The sequence below is a fragment of the Balaenoptera ricei genome, chromosome 12 (assembly GCF_028023285.1).
Source record: "Balaenoptera ricei isolate mBalRic1 chromosome 12, mBalRic1.hap2, whole genome shotgun sequence".
Classification (NCBI taxonomy): Eukaryota; Metazoa; Chordata; class Mammalia; order Artiodactyla; family Balaenopteridae; genus Balaenoptera; species Balaenoptera ricei.
The window spans coordinates 44,541,292-44,560,389 of NC_082650.1; the positions used below are offsets into that span (position 1 = coordinate 44,541,292).

Consider the following 19,098-nt stretch of genomic DNA (forward strand, 5'->3'; position numbering starts at 1 on the left):
AGCAAAAATGGTAGAGAAGGGAACTCTGGGGGTCTAGCCTTCCCCAAAACACCAAAAAAGTTTTGCAAACTCTGTCAGAATCAACTTTATCAGAACTCTCCGAGAAAGTAAAAGTTCACAATAAGCAAGTAAACTTTTAATCAGGAAGGGGCTGAAATGTGGTAGGAGAGCTTTCTGGCAATATAACTTGCCTTTGCCCAATCCCCTCCCCAGCCTGGAAGCAGCCTTGAAGACAAAAGCTGGAGTTCCCACTGTGAGTTCTGGTTCCAAAAGGGGCTATGGAGACTTTGTTTCCAAGGAATTGTGTTTCTCTGTTTTGACCTGTCTGGGTACTCCCTGAAGGACCAATGAAGGGCTTGCCTTTATTTTGCCTAACTGGGAAGTCGCTCATTAAGATCAATATCTGATTTGTCATCAGAAACCATGGAGGACAGAAGGCAATAATATATTTAAAGGGCTGAAAGAAAACTGTCAGAGAAGAATTCTATATCCAGCAAAATTACACTTCAAAAATAAAGGAACAACAAAAGCTGAGGAAATTCCATCACTAGTAAATCCACTTTATAAGAATAACTATAATAACTAAAATGTCCTGAAATAAAAGGACAATAAATAATGACTCAAGACCATATGAAGAAATATCACCACTAAAAATAACTACACAGGTAAATGTAAAAGGCAGTATTATTTTATTTTTGGTTTATAATTTCTCTTTTTTCTATGATTTAAAAGATACATACATAGAGCAATAATTACAAATCTATGTTAACAGGCACACAATGTATAATAATGTAATTTATGACAACAGTAACTTATTGTAGGACAGAGATGTAAAGGAACAGAGTTTTTGTATAATATTGAGACTAAATTGGTATAAATTCAAAGTTGTTGTAAGTTTAAGATGTTAGTTGTACTCCTTAACCATTAAGAATATAACTAAAAAATATACTAAGAAGGAAATGGGAAGGAAATCAATACAGTATATTACCAAAAAAAAAAAAAAAATCAATTAAACACAAAAGAAGGCAATAAGGAAGGAACTGAGGAACAAAAAAAGATTTAAGCCATAAGACACATAGAAAACAACAAAATGGTCGAAGTACTTCCCCATTAGTATTTACACTGAATGTAAATGGACTAAACTCTTGACTTAGAATTAAAAGGCAATGACTGGCAGCATGCATTAAAAAAACAAATAAAAACAATTCATGAACCATCTGTAACACACTCACAAGACACTCATTTTAGATACAAAGATACAAACAGGTTGAAAGTGAAAGGCTGGAAGAAACATTCCATGCAAATAGTAATCCAAAGAGAGCCAGGGGAGCTATACTAGCATGAGAAAAATGGATTTAAGTCAAAAATTATTTAAGAGATAAAGAAGAACATTATACATTGATAAGAATGACAATCCATCATGAAGTTATAACACATAGCAACAGAGCAAGTATACAAAGCAAAAATTGACAGAATTTGAAGGGAGAAATAGACAGCTATACAATCATAGTTAAAAACCTCAATAGAGTTTTCAATAATAGCTAGAACACTTAGACAGAAGATCAATAAGAAAATACTGGACTTCACCAACATTATAAACCAACTAATTATAATAGACATCTATATAACACTCTACTCATTAACAGCAGAATATATATTCTTCTCAAGTGCACATGGAACACTCTCCAGGATACACTCTATGTTAGATCACAAAGCAAATCTGATATATTTTCAAAGATTGAAATCATATAGAGTACAATGGAATGAAACAAAAAATCACTAAAAGAAGGAAAATTGGAAAATTCACAAATATGCGGAAATTAAGTAACATACTCTTACACAACCAATGGGTCAAAAAGTCACAAGGAAATTAGGAAATACTTCGAAATAAATGAAAATGAAAACGCAACATGCTAAAACCTACAGAATGCAGTGAAAGCTCAGAGGGAAAATTATAGCTGAAAACACCTACATTAAAAAAGAAGATCTCAAAAAAATATAACATAAACCTTCATCTTAATTAAGAAACTAAAAAAATTAGAGCAAACAAAACCCCAAGCTAGCAGAAGGAAGGCAATAATAAAGAGCAGAAATAAATGAAATAGAGAAGAGAAAAAGACTAGAGAAAATGAACTAAATCAAAAGTTGATTCTTTGAAAGAAAAATCAACAAAATAAACAAACCTTTACCTAGACTGACAAAGAAAAAAAAGACTTAAATTAGGAATGAAAATGGGGACATTACTATTTATCTTTCAGAAATACAAATAATTATAAAAGAATACTATGAACAATTATAAGCCAACAAATTGGATAACCCAGAAGAAATGAACAATTTCTCAGAAACACATAAACTACCAAACTGACTCAAGAAGAAACAGAAAATCTAAATAGATATATAACAATAAAAGATACTGAACCAGTAATCAAAAACTTTCCAATAAAGAAAAGTCGAGCTTCACTGGTAAATTCTACTAAACATTAAAGAAGAATTAAATCCTTCTCAAACTCTTCCAGGAAATAGAAGAGAACATTCCTACCTTGTTTTATGAGGCCAGCATTACCCTGATATCAAAGCCAAAGACATCACAAGTATGTATGTATATTCCTAGTAGATACGAAAAATCTTTAACACAATTCTAGGAATCTGAATCCAGCAACATATTAGAAGGATTATACACTATGAACTAATGGGATTTATCCCAGGAATGCAAAGATGATTCAATGAACAATAGCAAACAATATAATACACCACAGTAATAGCATGAAGGAAAAAAACATGTGATCATGTCAATTGACACAGAAAAAGCGTTTAACAGATCCCAACACCTTTTCATGATAAAAACATTCAACAACCTAGGAATATAAGGAAACCACCTCAATATGATAAAGGATATTTATGAAAAACCCACAGCTAACATCATTCTCAATGGTGAAAGAGCAATAAAAAACAAGACAAGGATACCTGCTTTTGCCACTTTTATGCAATGCTGTACTGGAAGCTCTAGCCAGAGCAGTCAGGTGATAAAAAGAAATAAAAGGCATCCAAATTGGAAAGGAAGAACTATCACTATTCACAGGTGACATGACCTTATATATTCAAATCCAAAAAATTCCACACAAAAAACTAATAGTGCTAATAAATGAATTCAACAATGGTGCAGGATACAAGATCAACACACAAAAATCAACTGTATTTCTACACATTGGGTACTGAACAAGTCAAAAAACAAGTCAAAAAATCCAAGAAATAACTGCATCTAAAATTGCATCAAAGAGAATAAAATACTTAAAGATGAAATTTAACCAAGACCTGTACAGTAAAAACTATGAAATATCGTTGAAGAAGTTAATGAATACTTAATTATATTAAAAGATATCACATGTTCACAGATGGAAGACTTGATTTTGTTACGACAGAAATACTCCACAAAGTGATAAGTGATACACAGTTTCAATGCAATCACTATCAAAATGCCAAAGGTATTTTTTAGAAATGGAAAAGTGAGGCATCAAATTCGCATGGAATTACAAGGAACCTTGAATAGCTAAAACAACACGGAAAAAAAAATTGAAGGTAAACTGAAGGACTCACACCTCCTGATTTCAAAACTTACCATGAAAGCTACAGTAATCAAAACAGTTACTGGCATAAAGACAGACGTACAGATCAATGGAACAGAATGTAAGAATCCAGAAATAAACTCACACATGGATGGTCAACTCATATTCACCAAGGGTGTCAAGACCATTCAATGAGGAAAGAACAGTCTCTTCAACCAATCATGCTGGAACAAGTGGATGTCCACATATACCTCATGTCATATAAAAAAAATAGCTCAAAATGGATCAAAAATGCAAATATAAGAGATAAAACTATAAAACTCTTAGAAGAAAACAAAAGGGTTTCATGACCCTAGATTTGGCAATGGTTTCTTACACATGACACCGAAAACATAAGCAACAAAGGAAAAAAATAGATAAATTGGACTTCATCAAAATTAAAAACTTTGTGAATCAAGGAAATTATCAAGAGTGAAAAGACAGGGCCTTCCCTGGTGGTGCAGTGGTTGAGAATCTGCCTGCCAATGCAGGGGACATGGGTTCGAGCCCCGGTCCGGGAAGATCCCACATGCCGCGGAGCAACTGGGCCCGTGAGCCACAATTGCTGAGCCTGTGCGTCTGGAGCCTGTGCTCCGCAACAAGAGAGGCCGCGATAGTGAGAGGCCCGCGCACGGCGATGAAGAGTGGCCCCCGCTCGCCGTAACTAGAGAAAGCCCTCGCACAGAAACGAAGACCCAACACAGCCATAAATAAATAAAATAAATAAATAAATAATTAAAAAAAAAAAAAAAAGAGTGAAAAGACAACCCAGAGAATGCAAAAAATATTTAAAAATCATATATCTGACAAGAATCTATCCAGAATATATGAAGAATTCTTATAACTCAACAACAAAAAGACAAATAACTGAATTTAAAAATATGCAAAGGACTTAGATATTTCTCCAAAGAAGATACACAAATAGCCAACAAACGTATGAAAAGATGTTCAGTGTCATTAGGAAATGCAAATCAAAGCAAAATGAGATACCACCTCACATCCACTAGGATGGCTTAAATCAGAATAACAGACAAATGTTGGTGACAAAGTGGAGAAACTGGAACCCTCACACACTGCTGGTGGAAATGTAGAATGGTGCAGCTACTGTGGAAAAAGTTTGGTGGTTCCTAAAAAGTTAAAGATACCGTTACTACATTACCCGGCAATTCCACCGGTAGGTAATACCTAAAAAGAATTGAAAACTGGTGTTCAAACAAAAACTTGTACACGAATGTTCATAGGAGTACTATTTACAGTAGTCAAAAGGTGGGAATAATCCAAATGACCATCAACTGACGAATGTACCACAAAATGTGGTACATCCATACAATGGAATATTATTTAGCTATAAGAAGAACAAAGTATTGATACATGCTACCATATGAATGAACCCTGAAAACCATATGGTAAGTGAGAGAAGCCAGACACAAAAGGTCACACACTATAATGATTTCATTTATATGAAATATCCAGAATAGGTAAATACATAAAGACAGAAAGCAGATTAGTGGTTTCCAAGGACTGAGGCACTGGAAAAAGGGGATATGACTGCTTAATGGGTACTGGGGTTTCTGTCTGGGATGATAAAAAGTTCTAGAACTAGATAGTGGTTATGATTGCAAAACACTATGAATGTACTTAATGGCAGTAAATTGTACACTTTAAAATGGCAAATTTTATATTGTGTATATTTTATCACACACACAAAAAATATGTTCTAAAGGTTTTCCTATAAAGAGTCTTTGAAGCCTCCTAAAACCATAACTCATTTAGAAATAAATTAGTTACACTGATTTTCTATATCAGGGGTTGACAAACTTTTTCAGTAAATACTTCTGGCTTCACAGGCCTTTCTCTGTTGCAACTACGAACTCTGCTGATGTAGCATGAAAGCAACCATAGATATTAAGTAAGCAAACTGATGTGACTGTGTTCCAATAAAATTTAATTTTCAAAAACAGGGGACAGGCCAAATTTGGCGTGAAGACTGTAGTTGGCCAAGCTGTGATGTATACTATTTTTCTTCACTTGTATTAATGGGATTATTATGAGAAACTGCAAATCTTTTCTTGTCCAGATATGATGTATTATAAATTAAAGTTGAATTAAGTTAAAACAACAAAGCTATATCAGTATAGAAAGTCCATAGTAGTAAAAGGGTTAAATTTACTGAGAATCAAATGAATTAGAATAAAACAAACTGAAACTACCCAAGGCAGAATTGATAAAACCATATTATATTAATAGAAATTTTATGTATACTTAAGCATTAGCTAAATGTGAATTTCAGTGTGAACTACAGATTATCCATAATCTTTTTTAAGTTAATACCATTTTTCCTTTTGACCAACTACAGTGAGAACATCTGGCAGCTAACTTGACATAACTTCCTTTTTACAACCTTTCCCAATTTTTTAATGAACCTTTGAAACCTTCTTAACCTACTCTTTTTCTGAAATTTATTATGTTTATAACCAGGACTACGTAGCTGGGTACTATTTGTTTGTCATTAGTTTTATTTTTTAGTTTGGTTTCTTTAGTCATAATTAAAAGCTCCTTAGAACATTTAAAGGGATTAGAACTAATAAATATTTACTTACTATTTCATAAACCATTACCAACTTAACAAATTAAGATATTAACAAATAATAAAATGACCTAGAGACAGAGAGCAAAAGTGAAAAGAGAAACAAAGTGCTCACAGTTAATCTACAAACCATATAATCAGGCCAAAAAAGTCTCAAATTGAAAATTTAAGAGATGCTTTTAATAGTATGAACTTCAAAGTAACTCTGATATTGAACCCTGAATCAGTATTTTCCTTCATGGCTCAACTAAATTCTCAAATACCATAAAGCTTAACTCTGGATAAGCCCAAAGTAAATGAAATCACAAGTGATTCAGTGGCCTCCACATAGTAGGTACTCAATGTTAGTTGAGTGAAATGATGCTGAGAAATCCATTTTGTCCATGGAAAGTTAAGCTCCCTAAAATAATAAAATATCTTTTGCAAAATCGTATCTAAAAATTTATTCTTCCTATCCAATTTCTCAGCTTGGAAAGGATGGAGAATGGCCTAGAAATGATAAGAGTAAAATTTTCCCTTTCAATCATCTCCTCAATTAGTTTTTCCTTTTTCACTACTTACCACTGGCATTTAGCCTAAATAAAAATCCTCTTAGTAAATGATAACCAACATAGATAAAGAAACCTATCTTTCAAATAATTTTATGTCATTTCTGTAAAGAACCTTACATTATAGGGTAATTTCTTTTTTAAAAAAAGTATAAGGTATTTGAAAAAGAAACTACTAGCTAAGTCATTTTAAGTAAAATTCTAATTCTGAAAGAAAACTCTCTTTGTTCTCTGAACATTTCAAAATCAAATATGAAAACCTGACATCCTCAATACATCATCTGTTCATGTATTAAATATTCCCTGCTTTAGCAACTTTTAAATTTTTATTGTATTAAAAACTACTACTTATCCTTGTTTTGTAGAATAATTATTTTAGCACAGTAAGCATCAAGTAAGCAAGGACCACTGTGAAGTGTGGCTTAAGAGAACATAAAAGACCGATATGATACAATTTGAAAATTTTTGTTGTTGTTAGTTTTACATACTTTCAAGCTATTTCAGGCTTAGATAAACATAAGCGAAATTTAAAAGTATCACTAAAGAACCTAATTGTGTATGTAGAAATATAGTGTAGAAAACAGTTTGCTTTTCCCAAAGTAGTATTTAATCATGATAAACTTAAAGTACTTACTCTAAAAGAGGTGGAAGTATTTCACAATTCAAAACAAAATCTCTGCATTCTGCATTGTCACCAGCAATATTACCAAGTGCCCAAACAGCCTTAGAAAAATAAGAAAAAAAGATTCTTTTACGACAATATCTTAAATAAGATGCTCTCTCTTAAGAATGAGATTTTAGTGTAGAAGGAAAAAAGTGATAGTTTTCAAGATGTTAAAACAAAACATGCTAGTAGGAAACAAGAAGGGAAAACTTTATATGTACCTTTAATAATATTTTTAGTCAAATTGAAGCATAGGGCATTTAAAAATTTTTTCTTACATGCTAGTTAAATGTTTATTCTGTTCAACAAAGAGATAGTTTGTCTACTCTGAATCTACATGGAGAGACAAAATAGAGTTGATCCTTGAACAATGAGGGGGTGAGGGGCACCAAGCCCTGCACAGTCGAAAATCCATGTATAACTTTACAGTTGGCCCTCCTTATCCAAGGTTCTGCATTTGCAGATTCAACCAACCTCAGGCTGCGTAGTACTGTAGTATATATTTATTACAAAAAATCCATGTGTAAGTGAACTGCGCAGTTCAAACCTGTTGTTGTTCAAGGGTCAACTGTATATCTATATTTAGTGAATCTTCCAATTACCTATGCTAGAGGTTTGCTCCTATGCCAAGGAATCCACTCACTGGGAAGGGACTGACTTGTAAAAGAAAAAAGGAAGGACAGACAAAGCATAGAAAAGGAAGGTAAAGCTAATGTGAGAACTGGCTTGAATTGATGCTTGAAAATAAGTTTAGAGTTAGTCCAGGTTAAATAAATGGTAGTAAAAGATTATTCAAATATTAAATTTCAATTACATGAGAAATTACACAAATGCACATGATCATTATATTCTCATTTCAAGCTTTTCATATAAGTACGAAAGTAGACATTAAGTTACTTTTTCAATTGGTAAAATTTTATTTTAACATCTAAAATATGTGTTAATATTTTTAACATCTACTCTAGACCTACGTTTATTGTCTATTTTTTTAAGAAAAATTTTTTAAAGTGATGACATTTTGCAACCTGTGAAGTATTTTGTTGGTGGGGATATAAATTTGTTAACATTTTTGGAAGTCTACTTTGAAATATGTAATAAGAACTTTAAAATTTTTTCTTTGACTGAGTAAAGTCATTTTTCCCCAATGAAATAATCAAGAGGTACATATATATGTCAAGACATATTAATATCAAGACCGATATATAATGATGTTCATCACAATATTATTAACACTAATAAGCTAGAAATAACTCAAATGTACAACTATTGAGGAACAGATAAATTATGGTACCTACCTGAATGGATAATGAGTAATCAGTAAAATTTTCTTGGAAGAATAATTAATGCCATATGAAAAGGCTCTCAATACTAGTGTTAAGTGGGAAAAAAATATACACATAAAAATATAAATATAAACAAACAGATGGAATGGTAGAGAGATCTACAGATCAATTTGCATGAAAATGATTCAAAACGAAAATATAAAAACATTTGACTTTCTCTGGATGGAACAAATTATATGTGATTAAATTTTCCCTGTTACAACTATGAGAAAGTTTAATCTAAAATGGTTCATTCAAAATAATGTGATATATTAAAAAGAAACAATGAAGTAATCTACATACATGCAAAGAACAAGGAATCAGACTGGCCCAGGTTTAAAACCTGGTTCAGCCATTCACTGCGACTTTGGGTAAATTACTAACTTTTCTGGGTCTCAGTATGCTCTTTTATAAATGGGAATAGTAATTCCCAATAGCTGAGATCCCATGTTTACAAAACCCAGGATTATGCCTAAGACAGTTCATTCTTCCTTCCTTCTAATTTGACAGTAAGTAGAAATTATTGTATTCTAATAAATGTAATGCACAGGCAACTTGGTAAAACTGAATTTCAAACCATAATCGCAAATGGTACTTTCAAGAGAAAGTTAAAATCTAGTAGATATAATAGGTCAAATTAGAAACTTACCTGTTCTTGAACATCTTCATGCTCTGAATTAAGAAGTTTGATAAAAATTGGAACAGCCCCAGTTTCAATCACTACTTTGGTATGTAGAAAAGTTCCAGATGCTATATTAGTTAATGCCCATGCAGCTTCAAACTAAGGAAAAATAAAAGTAGATTAAATGAAATCACCCAAAAAATGTCAGAAATGGGAAGAAAGGAAGAAGAGAGGGAGTAAAGACAGCTGAACAAGTCGGAGGGAAAGACTGACTTACGATTAATAAGATTTAATGTGAAATCAAATTTTATAGGTAAAAATGCTTTATTTTAAAAAAAGGACTCTTCAATCTGGAAAAATAAGAACTGAGAAGAATATAATAAAAATTTACAAAATCATGAGCAATAAATGAACACATTTGAATTTATAATTCATAAAACTCCTAATGTTTACAATTAGGGAGCCAGGTATTCTAAAGCAAGCAGTGTAAAAATAAATGAGACACTACTTAATAGAGTAATAAATAGTATATCTATGGAACTTAGAATCATAAAAGGTATTTTTGTTTCCCTAGGCATCACCTAGTCCTAACCTCCTCACTTAAGAAATAAGAAAATTGTAAGTCCAGACATTTAGGTGATTTGTTCAAGGTCAAAGAGTTCATTATTAGCAGATATCTTTTAAAACATGTGCAGGCCAAACAAAATTTGTTTGTGGGTCAATCTGGCATGTAGGCCCCCAGTTTGAGGCCTCTCTATTAGATCAATGTTTCGAACTAGCATATTTCATGTGAACTTGGATAATATGGCAAAGCATATAGCTGCCCCAAGAGCACACTGCTGAATTTCATTAGGTTTCAAGTATAATGATTAATAAACACTCAAATCCCCAATATTCTTCTTGAATACTGCATGCTCTCTGCACATGTTATTCTCACAACCTGAAATTAATTTTCCTTTTTTCAGCCTGTTAAACTCTCATTCACCCTCAAGGCTAGCCATGCGACGCTACTAAACCAAAAAAAACCCAGATAAGTTGCCATGTTCTCTATGCTCCCAAAGCACTCTGTATATTGTTTTGTTAGCACTAACTGTACTATGGTATCACAGATCTGTTTATGTGTTTGTCTTCCCCAACACAGTGAAGAATTTCTGCAGAGAGGGACAATATCTTACTCAATTTTTTAACTACAATGCCTTATACAATGTATTGCTTAAACTAACACTCAATTTTATTCATTCATATTCACTCATTTCTTCTTTCAATCACTTAGAATTAAAGAGCCAAACAATAAACTAGTTATCAGGAGGCTTAGGTTTTAGTCTGGACCCAGAGCTTATGAATAAGGCAAATGGACTAGATCATGATCTCCAGTCCTTTCAGCACTATCACCTAAAGACTCTGAACACTAACTGACAATAAGACTATACTGTGAATAAAAGGGTCTTTTCCTCAGACACCCTTGTTGTAAACATTCTCAACAGTTTTTCAGCGTAAAGCTCATGATGGTTAATAGTCACAGGTTCAACACATTCCTTTGCTTATATCTAGATGTGAGGACCTTTCTCAAATTACTCAGATAAGTGGAACACAATCCTAAGTTGTAATTTCAACAACTATTACTCAAATACTAGTAAAAGTCCTCCATGACCAACAAGAGCATTGAGAAATTAGGTGTAGGTCTTGTGCAATTCCTGATAGATATAATTCCACCCTGTACACTTACTTAAGAATATTTATAGCAATGAAAGTCAGGAAGAACAATCTTAAACAGTAAAATACTTGTAAACTTCAGTAATTTACTATTAGTAGCCAATTATTTGGAAGACATCTTAAAATTTTCACTATAGTATAACTGAGAAGCAATGCTCTTTAAGACAAACCTAACTTTGGTCACATTTTAAGTAGATTATACTGATTCGTTCTTTTTTCAAAAAAAGAACTAATCAGTCAGATAAAAATGTTTTAAGAGGTACAAGAGTTTATACTAAAAAGTTACAACTTTAGTTAGCTAAGAGCCAAAATAAATTTAACCATTAAATTAACATTTTGGTTTATGGTTTTCTAAAACAAAAGTTATTAAAGGTTGACAACTACAAAATTTTTCTTAATATTAGGAATGATTTTATATATTTTTCCCAAAATTGTTTAATTAAATAACAGTTCCTAGAAAAAATTAGCATTGCAACCTTGACCAAGGCAAGACAGGTAGCACCACCTTTAATTGCCAAGTATTTACTGAATGCTTACAATATACTCAGTACTGTAGAAGCTGATTTCACTAGACACATTAATCCTATGTCATTTCTGGAAAAAGATTAAGAAAGTAAACTACAGAACTCACTTGTAATGTACAATTTTCATTTCTTTCAAGAAATTTCACAAATCTCTGCACAACTCCTGGTTTCTGTATAACTTGATCAATTGGTGGATTAGGTTCTGAAAATTAAAAAAGAATTAAGTTATTACATAGACACAAAAACACAATGATCTGGACCCTATGCCAATAAAATAACTCTTTCCTAGGTTTCAATGATCCAGTTTAAAACCCTTAGCTGGATGTAGCTGAAGAAAATAAACATTCTCATAATTGCAATGTTTACTGCAAAAAAAAACAAAAAGCAAATTCTTTTTCATTACCATAATGATAAGAAAATTTTAAAATATTTCCTATACAAATATTTATTTATTTATTTTTTCTCTCTCTCACACACACACACACACACACACACACACTGTATTTTATTTTTACAAGAGATAAACTGACACCAAGCATTGTAAATGGATGACCACAACAAAAGCAACAATGATTGCAATTACAAAACACGAAACACACTCATACTATGTCATAATATTGACATTCAGTCCAGTAATCCTCCACTTATACAAATATTTATAATTCATAAATTGAAGGTTATTTAGGAGGTCACCTTCACAATATGGGAATATTTCAGTCCAATACTCAAAATACCAATCGAAGGATAATGTGTCTTCTAATTCTTCATAACCATACTCCCATTTCCAGGGATGTCTCTTCCACTATCAACCATGAATTGCCTAATGTCTTTCAGCTAGATAGGTTCTATTTTGTCAGGGTATTATTTATTATTTACAAAAATGCTATTGAACTACCTAGAATTCTTGATAAATTCTCATGAAATGCTGAGGACTTTTGAGAACCATAAAATCTCTAAGAAATTTTAAAACAAAGATATGTAAATTGAAAACAAAGATATTTCTGGGACTTCCCTGGTGGTCCAAAGGTTAAGACTCTGCGCTTCCAATGCAGGGGGCGCGGGTTCAATCCCTGGTCGGGGAACTAAGATCCCACATGCCGCGGGGCACAGCCAAAACAAAACAAAGATATTTCAGCTCCCAAAAATATAAGTACCAAGAATTCTTTCTCTTCCCTTGGCTTCAGCAATAAGTACACTCTTGTAGTTCTCCAGGAACTTCTTCGCTGTTGTTCCTTTGGGTTAGTTTTCTCTGTTATTTATTCTCCTCCTAGAAAATCTATTTCTATTTTATTTCTATTTTGCTAATTCAGTTATCACTTATCATTCACAAATCTAACCCCAGTAAATTCTTCTTTCCTAGATTCTGTACCACATTTTTAAGTGCTTATGGTTACATTTTTTCCCCCACAGCTTCTTTAAAATGTAGCATAAACAAAACCAAACTCATAATATCACTATGCTTATTCCTTCCCCTTGCCCTGTACCCACCACCCAAATTTGTCTAAGCTATCTGTTCACCTGGTTACACAAGAGAAATCTCATTTCCACTTTTGACTCTTCCTTTTCTTAATTCCTGTTTGAGTATGTTACTGATCATAAATAATGTTTAATCAGTAGAATTAATAAATGAATGATAACCATAAAAGGTCTACAAATCCTGCTTGCTTGATATAGAAAAACCTTATTATTAAGTTTTAAGTCAGTTTAAATCTTAGAAATCGTGTTCTCAACTGTTAAGAAAGATTTATTTAGGAATGGACTTCTTGGTAATTCCCTGGCGGTCCAGTGGTTAGGACTCCACGCTTCCGCTGCAGTGCGCACGGGTTCCATTCCCGGTCGGGGAACTAAGATCTCACAAGCTGCATGGTGTGGCAAAAAAAAAAGGAATGGACCTTTTTCTTCCTTTTCTTCTTTTTTCTACAAATCTGCTATCTTTCTAACTTGCTCAAAAATTGGAAGATTTCTGAAAAATTAGTAAAGTTAAAACTATAAAGTTTTGTTTGGGTGTTCTAAATGAAAAGTGTGGATTCTTCAAAATGTAAATTCCAGACCATAGCTTAAACTGTTCTTATAGTTATAATTATTAAAGCCTTTATTCCCATCTTTAAAAAAATCAAAACAAAGTTATTAGGTTGTGGTTACCATCTTTACCTTCCAGTTTTTTCTCTTTTCCCAAAAGAAAATTCTAAATCTACTTTCCCCTTATTTTTGTAAAGGACAAAATTTTGTCTTGCTCTTTTTGAGCAGAGAAGAAAGGGGAGGCTGAGAAAAGGAAGTAAACATAGAAAATTGGTTTTCTAGTTAGAGGGTGGGGAGAAGTGGGTATTGAGACTACCTGAATATGTAGATAAAGAAATATAGACATAGATATATATATAGATTTAAGAACCCAAATATGATCTCTTCCTGGGGAATTACTTTACAGTTATTTTCATCTAAAAGAAAGCAATTAAAGTGTGCTTGGATCATCAAGTAACCTAACAAGTATCATGAACTTTTAACTTTTACATTGATATTATACTGACAGAATAATAGCCTACCTTATCTTATAAAGGTGATGAACTATTACAGAGAAGACTTAGTCAATATGGCAATGTAAACATAAGTAAAATAGAGGAATATCTGCTTCAGCACTGAAGACTAATCAAGAGTCATCCACAACAAAAAAGCCTTGGAGAAACAAAACTGGGATTGAAGAAAAGAACAATTTGTGATTTACATCTATAAGAGTGGCCATGATAAGGAAGTAAATAACAGATTCTAGCAAAAGGTCACTATCATGACTTAAATCAGAGGAGTTCTATTTCTATTTCTAGCTCCAGTTCTAGTTCTAGCTCCTTCCCCATATTTTCTACATTGATGGATCAAGGAAAATTATAGTAAATCTAATATTCTTCTAGACTTAAATATTTGGCAGGAACTCACATCAATCAGCAAAAGAAAGTATCTATAATTCCTGACATATGCCCAACCTGGGCAAGCATAATCCCCCTATAAGAAACAGAAAAATCATTGAATCTATGAAAAAGATACTATATTTTAAAAGACACAGAACACCCTGAGGAATTAGGACTGAAGATAAAATCTTATGACTAAAGAATTCAATAATGGGGAAGTTGTGGTATAAAAACTGGTGGCAAACTCTAATATTCTTAAATACAATTAAATTTAAATTAATTCTGTTAATTGGTTATAACATAATACATATGCCAAAAAGAAATCTTAAAAGAGAATATGGTAATGTAGAAATTATTGATGTGTTATTATTAATACATTTAACTTATTTTTTTAAATTAATGTTTTAATTTAAAAATATTAATCTGACTAAAAAAAATCCAAATTAAAAAAACAAAAACTGTGGAATATGGTGAGGAAGAGGAAGCTACTCTTGATTTTATAGGGTCTCCTAACATTGCTAAGCTACTTTTGCTTGGAAGATAAGGGATGGAAAAGGAAAATTAAAGGTACTTATGAAAAAGAACTACAATAAGAAAGCAAAGGTAATAGCCTGTAATCTGTGCTGAACTGACCACAAGATTTCTTTTATTCCTCATACGTTACTAAATTTTGTCTTTCAGGAAGATACGGCAGCTAGCCAAGGGCAATTTCAAAATCTTATCAGTTCATGTATACAGCTCAATATAATTAGAATTACTAATCTTATAAATTCCATGTATGGAAGATGAGATAGACTAAGGGTTAAATTTTTATTTAATAAGGAATTTTTATAAACTCAATATAAAATTGGACAAATAACATAAATAGGCAAATTATAAATTATAAAGGTCAATAATAAAACATATTCAACTTAGGTGCTCAAAAACTGCCACACTATAAGCACTATAATATAACCATCTTTTTCTTTTTTAAAGATAGTTGTGTTGGTAAGAATATAGTGAAATGAATATCTGCACAAACTAAAGATGGGAGTGTAAATTAATACACTGTTTATTCCCTTTGACCCATGATTTCACTTTTATAAATTCATACTAAGGAAGCTTTAGGTTATACAAGGATTTATGTAGCTTTGCTTATGATAATCAAAAATTGGTGGGGCTTCCCCGGTGGTGCAGTGGTTGAGAATCTGCCTGCCAATGCAGGGGACATGGGTTCGAGCCCTGGTCTGGGAAGATCCCACATGCCACGGAGCAACTAGGCCCGTGCGCCACAACTACTGAGCCTGCGCGTCTGGAGCCTGTGCTCTGCAACAAGAGAGGCCGCGATAGTGAGTGGCCCCCGCTTGCCACAATTAGAGAAAGCCCTCGCACAGAAACGAAGACCCAACACAGCTATAAATAAATAAATAAACAAATACTTAAAAAAAAAAAAATTGGTGAATCACTTTGCTGTATACCTGAAATTAACACAACATTGTAAATTAACTATACCCCAATATAAAATACAAATTAAATTTTTAAAAATTTGGAAAAAAATATCTGATTGATTGATTATTCATTTTACAGTCATGCTCTGATGTTATGCTGCCATTTTAAAAAAATGTCTGAGGGCTTCCCTGGTGGCACAGTGGTTAAGAATCCATCCGCCAATGCAGGGGACACGGGTTCAAGCCCTGGTCCAGGAAGATCCCACATGCCATGGAGCAACTAAGCCCATGCGCCACAACTATTGAAGCCCGCTCGCCGAGAGCCCATGCTCCACAACAAGAGAAGCCAGCACAGTGAGAAGCCCGCACACCACAAGGAAGAGTAGCCCCCTGCTCGCTGCAACCCAACACAGCCAAAAATAAATTAATTAATTTAAAAAAAAAAAAAATCAACTGATTTTGACCACAGATGTATGGGTTTATTTCTAGACTTTCAATTTAAAAAAATAAATAAAATAAAAATTTTTTAAAGTCTGAAAAATATTTCTACAAGAATTAAAAAATATGTATTTATAACTTTCTTGGCAATGGGGCTAATTTGGGACTATATTTGCTTCTTTAAATCCTTTTATATTTGCAGATATTCTACAATCAACATGCGTTACTTTGATAATATAATGTTTAAAAAATAGATGTTATTTAAAAATACATTTTAGAGAAAAATTAAGACCTACTGGCAAAGAAAGTGCCTTAAAATAAAAAATATATAATAAATAAAACTGTACTACAAATTCTTGTAACATCAAATAAGCATACTGAAAATAATTCTTGCCTTTAGAAAGCAGCTTTCTAAATTTCTGTGTTGCTGTTAGTTGTTGATCAGCATTATTAGAAAAAATCATCTGAACCATATCTGTGGTAATAACTTCTTCCTAAAACACAGAAAATACAATTGTTATTTAAATATTTTGCACTAGTAATTTTGCTGTATCATCTCTGTAATACTGTTGAAATATAATTTGAAATACGTTTTTGTAATATCTACCTCTGGAATGGGTACAGTGGAACTGATATCCGGATCCTGGATAGGATTTTCTAACATAGATTCATCATTTCTGGGCAAAGAGACATTTCTGCGTTTGAATAACTGTAATAAAGAGAAATAACTTAATATATTGAGCTTTCCATAAAACACCAAATTCCCATAGAATTATATTTTTCCTTTACTGAACAAAACGATAATTTTATCATTCAAAATTCTGAGTATTTTAGTATTTCTTAATCATCATACCATAACAAATTTATGAGAAGTTTTGGGGCTAAATTAGCTCTTGTCTGTAGACTGCTTCTTAATCTCAGGTCTTTTACCAATGTCTAGTAGCATAAGCAGAGTACACATTTATATTTTACAGCACTTGGAAAACCACATACGCCTATACTAAATTATGAGATGTCTAAGAAGAAAATCTTAGTTAAAAAGCAAATCGGTTATATGAGTGACATAATGTGGTATATTAACAGAGTTAGTATATTAGATTAACAAGGAATAGAGAGCAGCTCTCAGGAAAGAGGACCCTATGCTTATTAACTCAGGAGTGAATATAAAGAAAAAAAAGAGAGGAGGAAAGAGACATGGTCAGGTCACTGAGAAAGATTTATAGGTACATCTCATAAATCAAAATTGACGAAAAAAATCTGGTATCACATACTTTTTGATAGCTAAATAAATTCTGCTGTTCCTCAGTCTGTACACAGTTCTCCTTCTATTCATTTATTCAAGAGATTTTTTTTTTTTTGAGTACCTACTGTAGTATAGTAGAGACTATGTTAGCTACTACAAATAGGGGAACGACAAATAATCCTATTTCTAAAACAGGCCTTTTTCTACTTTCTTCATTGCTAGTCCTTTTTACACATTAGTTTTAATTCATGTATGTGAGGACCATACCCTCCTAATTATTTATGAATACTTCTAAATTTAGGTATATCCTGGAATGAAAAATGTTGAGAGGCATTCTTTTAATTTTTCTATTCTTTATGTCACATATATAAAGTTCAAACAGAGAAGGCTAAGAGGTCTGCCTGATAGACTATAGGAGGAACAAACAGTCTGAATAGCATAAGTAAAAGATTATAATTAATTTAGGGGCAAGAGCTATGAAAATCACAAAGCAACAAATGAATACAATTAATGTTTTTTTAGGGGGCAAATTTTACAATGACAAGTGGAAGTGATCTAAGTAGGCTCAAGAGTAAAAATTTCTTAGCACTGGAGCAGAAATATTAATGTAAAAGGTTTATCAATGGAACGGAAAAGCCATTCTTGTCGGTGATTAAAAATAGCACAGGATTCTGATTTGTGGATTTGCTAATATTATTACTGGAGCCTAATAAATTAAAAAATATATTTACCCATATTCAATTTCCTAAAATATTTTTTTCATTTAAAATTATCTAAAAACTAGCAGCAATAATAATACTACTTCTAAACTCTTTATATAATGTTTTTATGTTAACAGAATTATATTTTAAAACACCTACCTGTTCTTCCCTTTTTTGTTTTCGAAGCTGTATTCCTTCTTCTTCTCTTCGTCTACGCATCTCTTGGGGATTTAGGGCTTTATTCTTATAACTTTTCATTCTATAGTTATCTTTCCCTGGACTAGCCATGGCATCTTAAGATTAGGAGAGAAGAAAACAGATACCGATAACTCTCAAAACAACACAAGATGTTTACTCTAGGGCAATTAAATTCAGGCTCATGGATTAAATAGACCAATAAAACCCATTCTGAAAATTATGTACAAAGAATACATTCCCTCACCCCCATATCAAAATTGGAGCAAAATGACCAGATATTTTAGAACTTAACTATCAAATAACAGATTTTGGTCTAAACACAAAGTCATTACCCTAATTTCATTGATTCTGAGATGAACTCCCCCATCCCTGGTATTTTAAACTTTCTGTAAGTGAGATGCATCTTAAAATTACTGTCATTCAGGAACTAATCATGAAATAGTTGGGTAAAAAACTTCTAAATTACAGCTTATGGAAAGATCAAGAAATAACCAGCAATGAATTGTCTTATTTTCAATAAAATATGGTATCAGGCTTCAGTAAGCACACCTCACATATTTATTGGGGTCTGTCTTCTTTCATTTACTTAAGGCACTGCCTAAAGAACTAAAG

At 32.4% G+C, this 19,098-nt stretch overlaps 1 protein-coding gene across 2 annotated transcripts in view; it reads right to left on the reverse strand.

Moving 5' to 3' along the window:
• KPNA5 (karyopherin subunit alpha 5) overlaps nucleotides 1-19,098 on the reverse strand; it is a 41,499-nt gene that overhangs the window by 17,178 nt on the left and 5,223 nt on the right. For both annotated transcript variants that reach the window (XM_059941975.1, XM_059941974.1), the window contains exons 2-7: nucleotides 18,448-18,581; nucleotides 16,952-17,053; nucleotides 16,739-16,838; nucleotides 11,690-11,784; nucleotides 9,373-9,504; nucleotides 7,372-7,460 (exon numbers count right to left, since the gene is read on the reverse strand). In XM_059941975.1, the coding sequence (XP_059797958.1) occupies nucleotides 7,372-7,460; nucleotides 9,373-9,504; nucleotides 11,690-11,784; nucleotides 16,739-16,838; nucleotides 16,952-17,053; nucleotides 18,448-18,576 (647 nt within the window). In that variant the 5' untranslated portion in view covers nucleotides 18,577-18,581. The remainder of the gene's footprint in view (nucleotides 1-7,371; nucleotides 7,461-9,372; nucleotides 9,505-11,689; nucleotides 11,785-16,738; nucleotides 16,839-16,951; nucleotides 17,054-18,447; nucleotides 18,582-19,098) is intronic.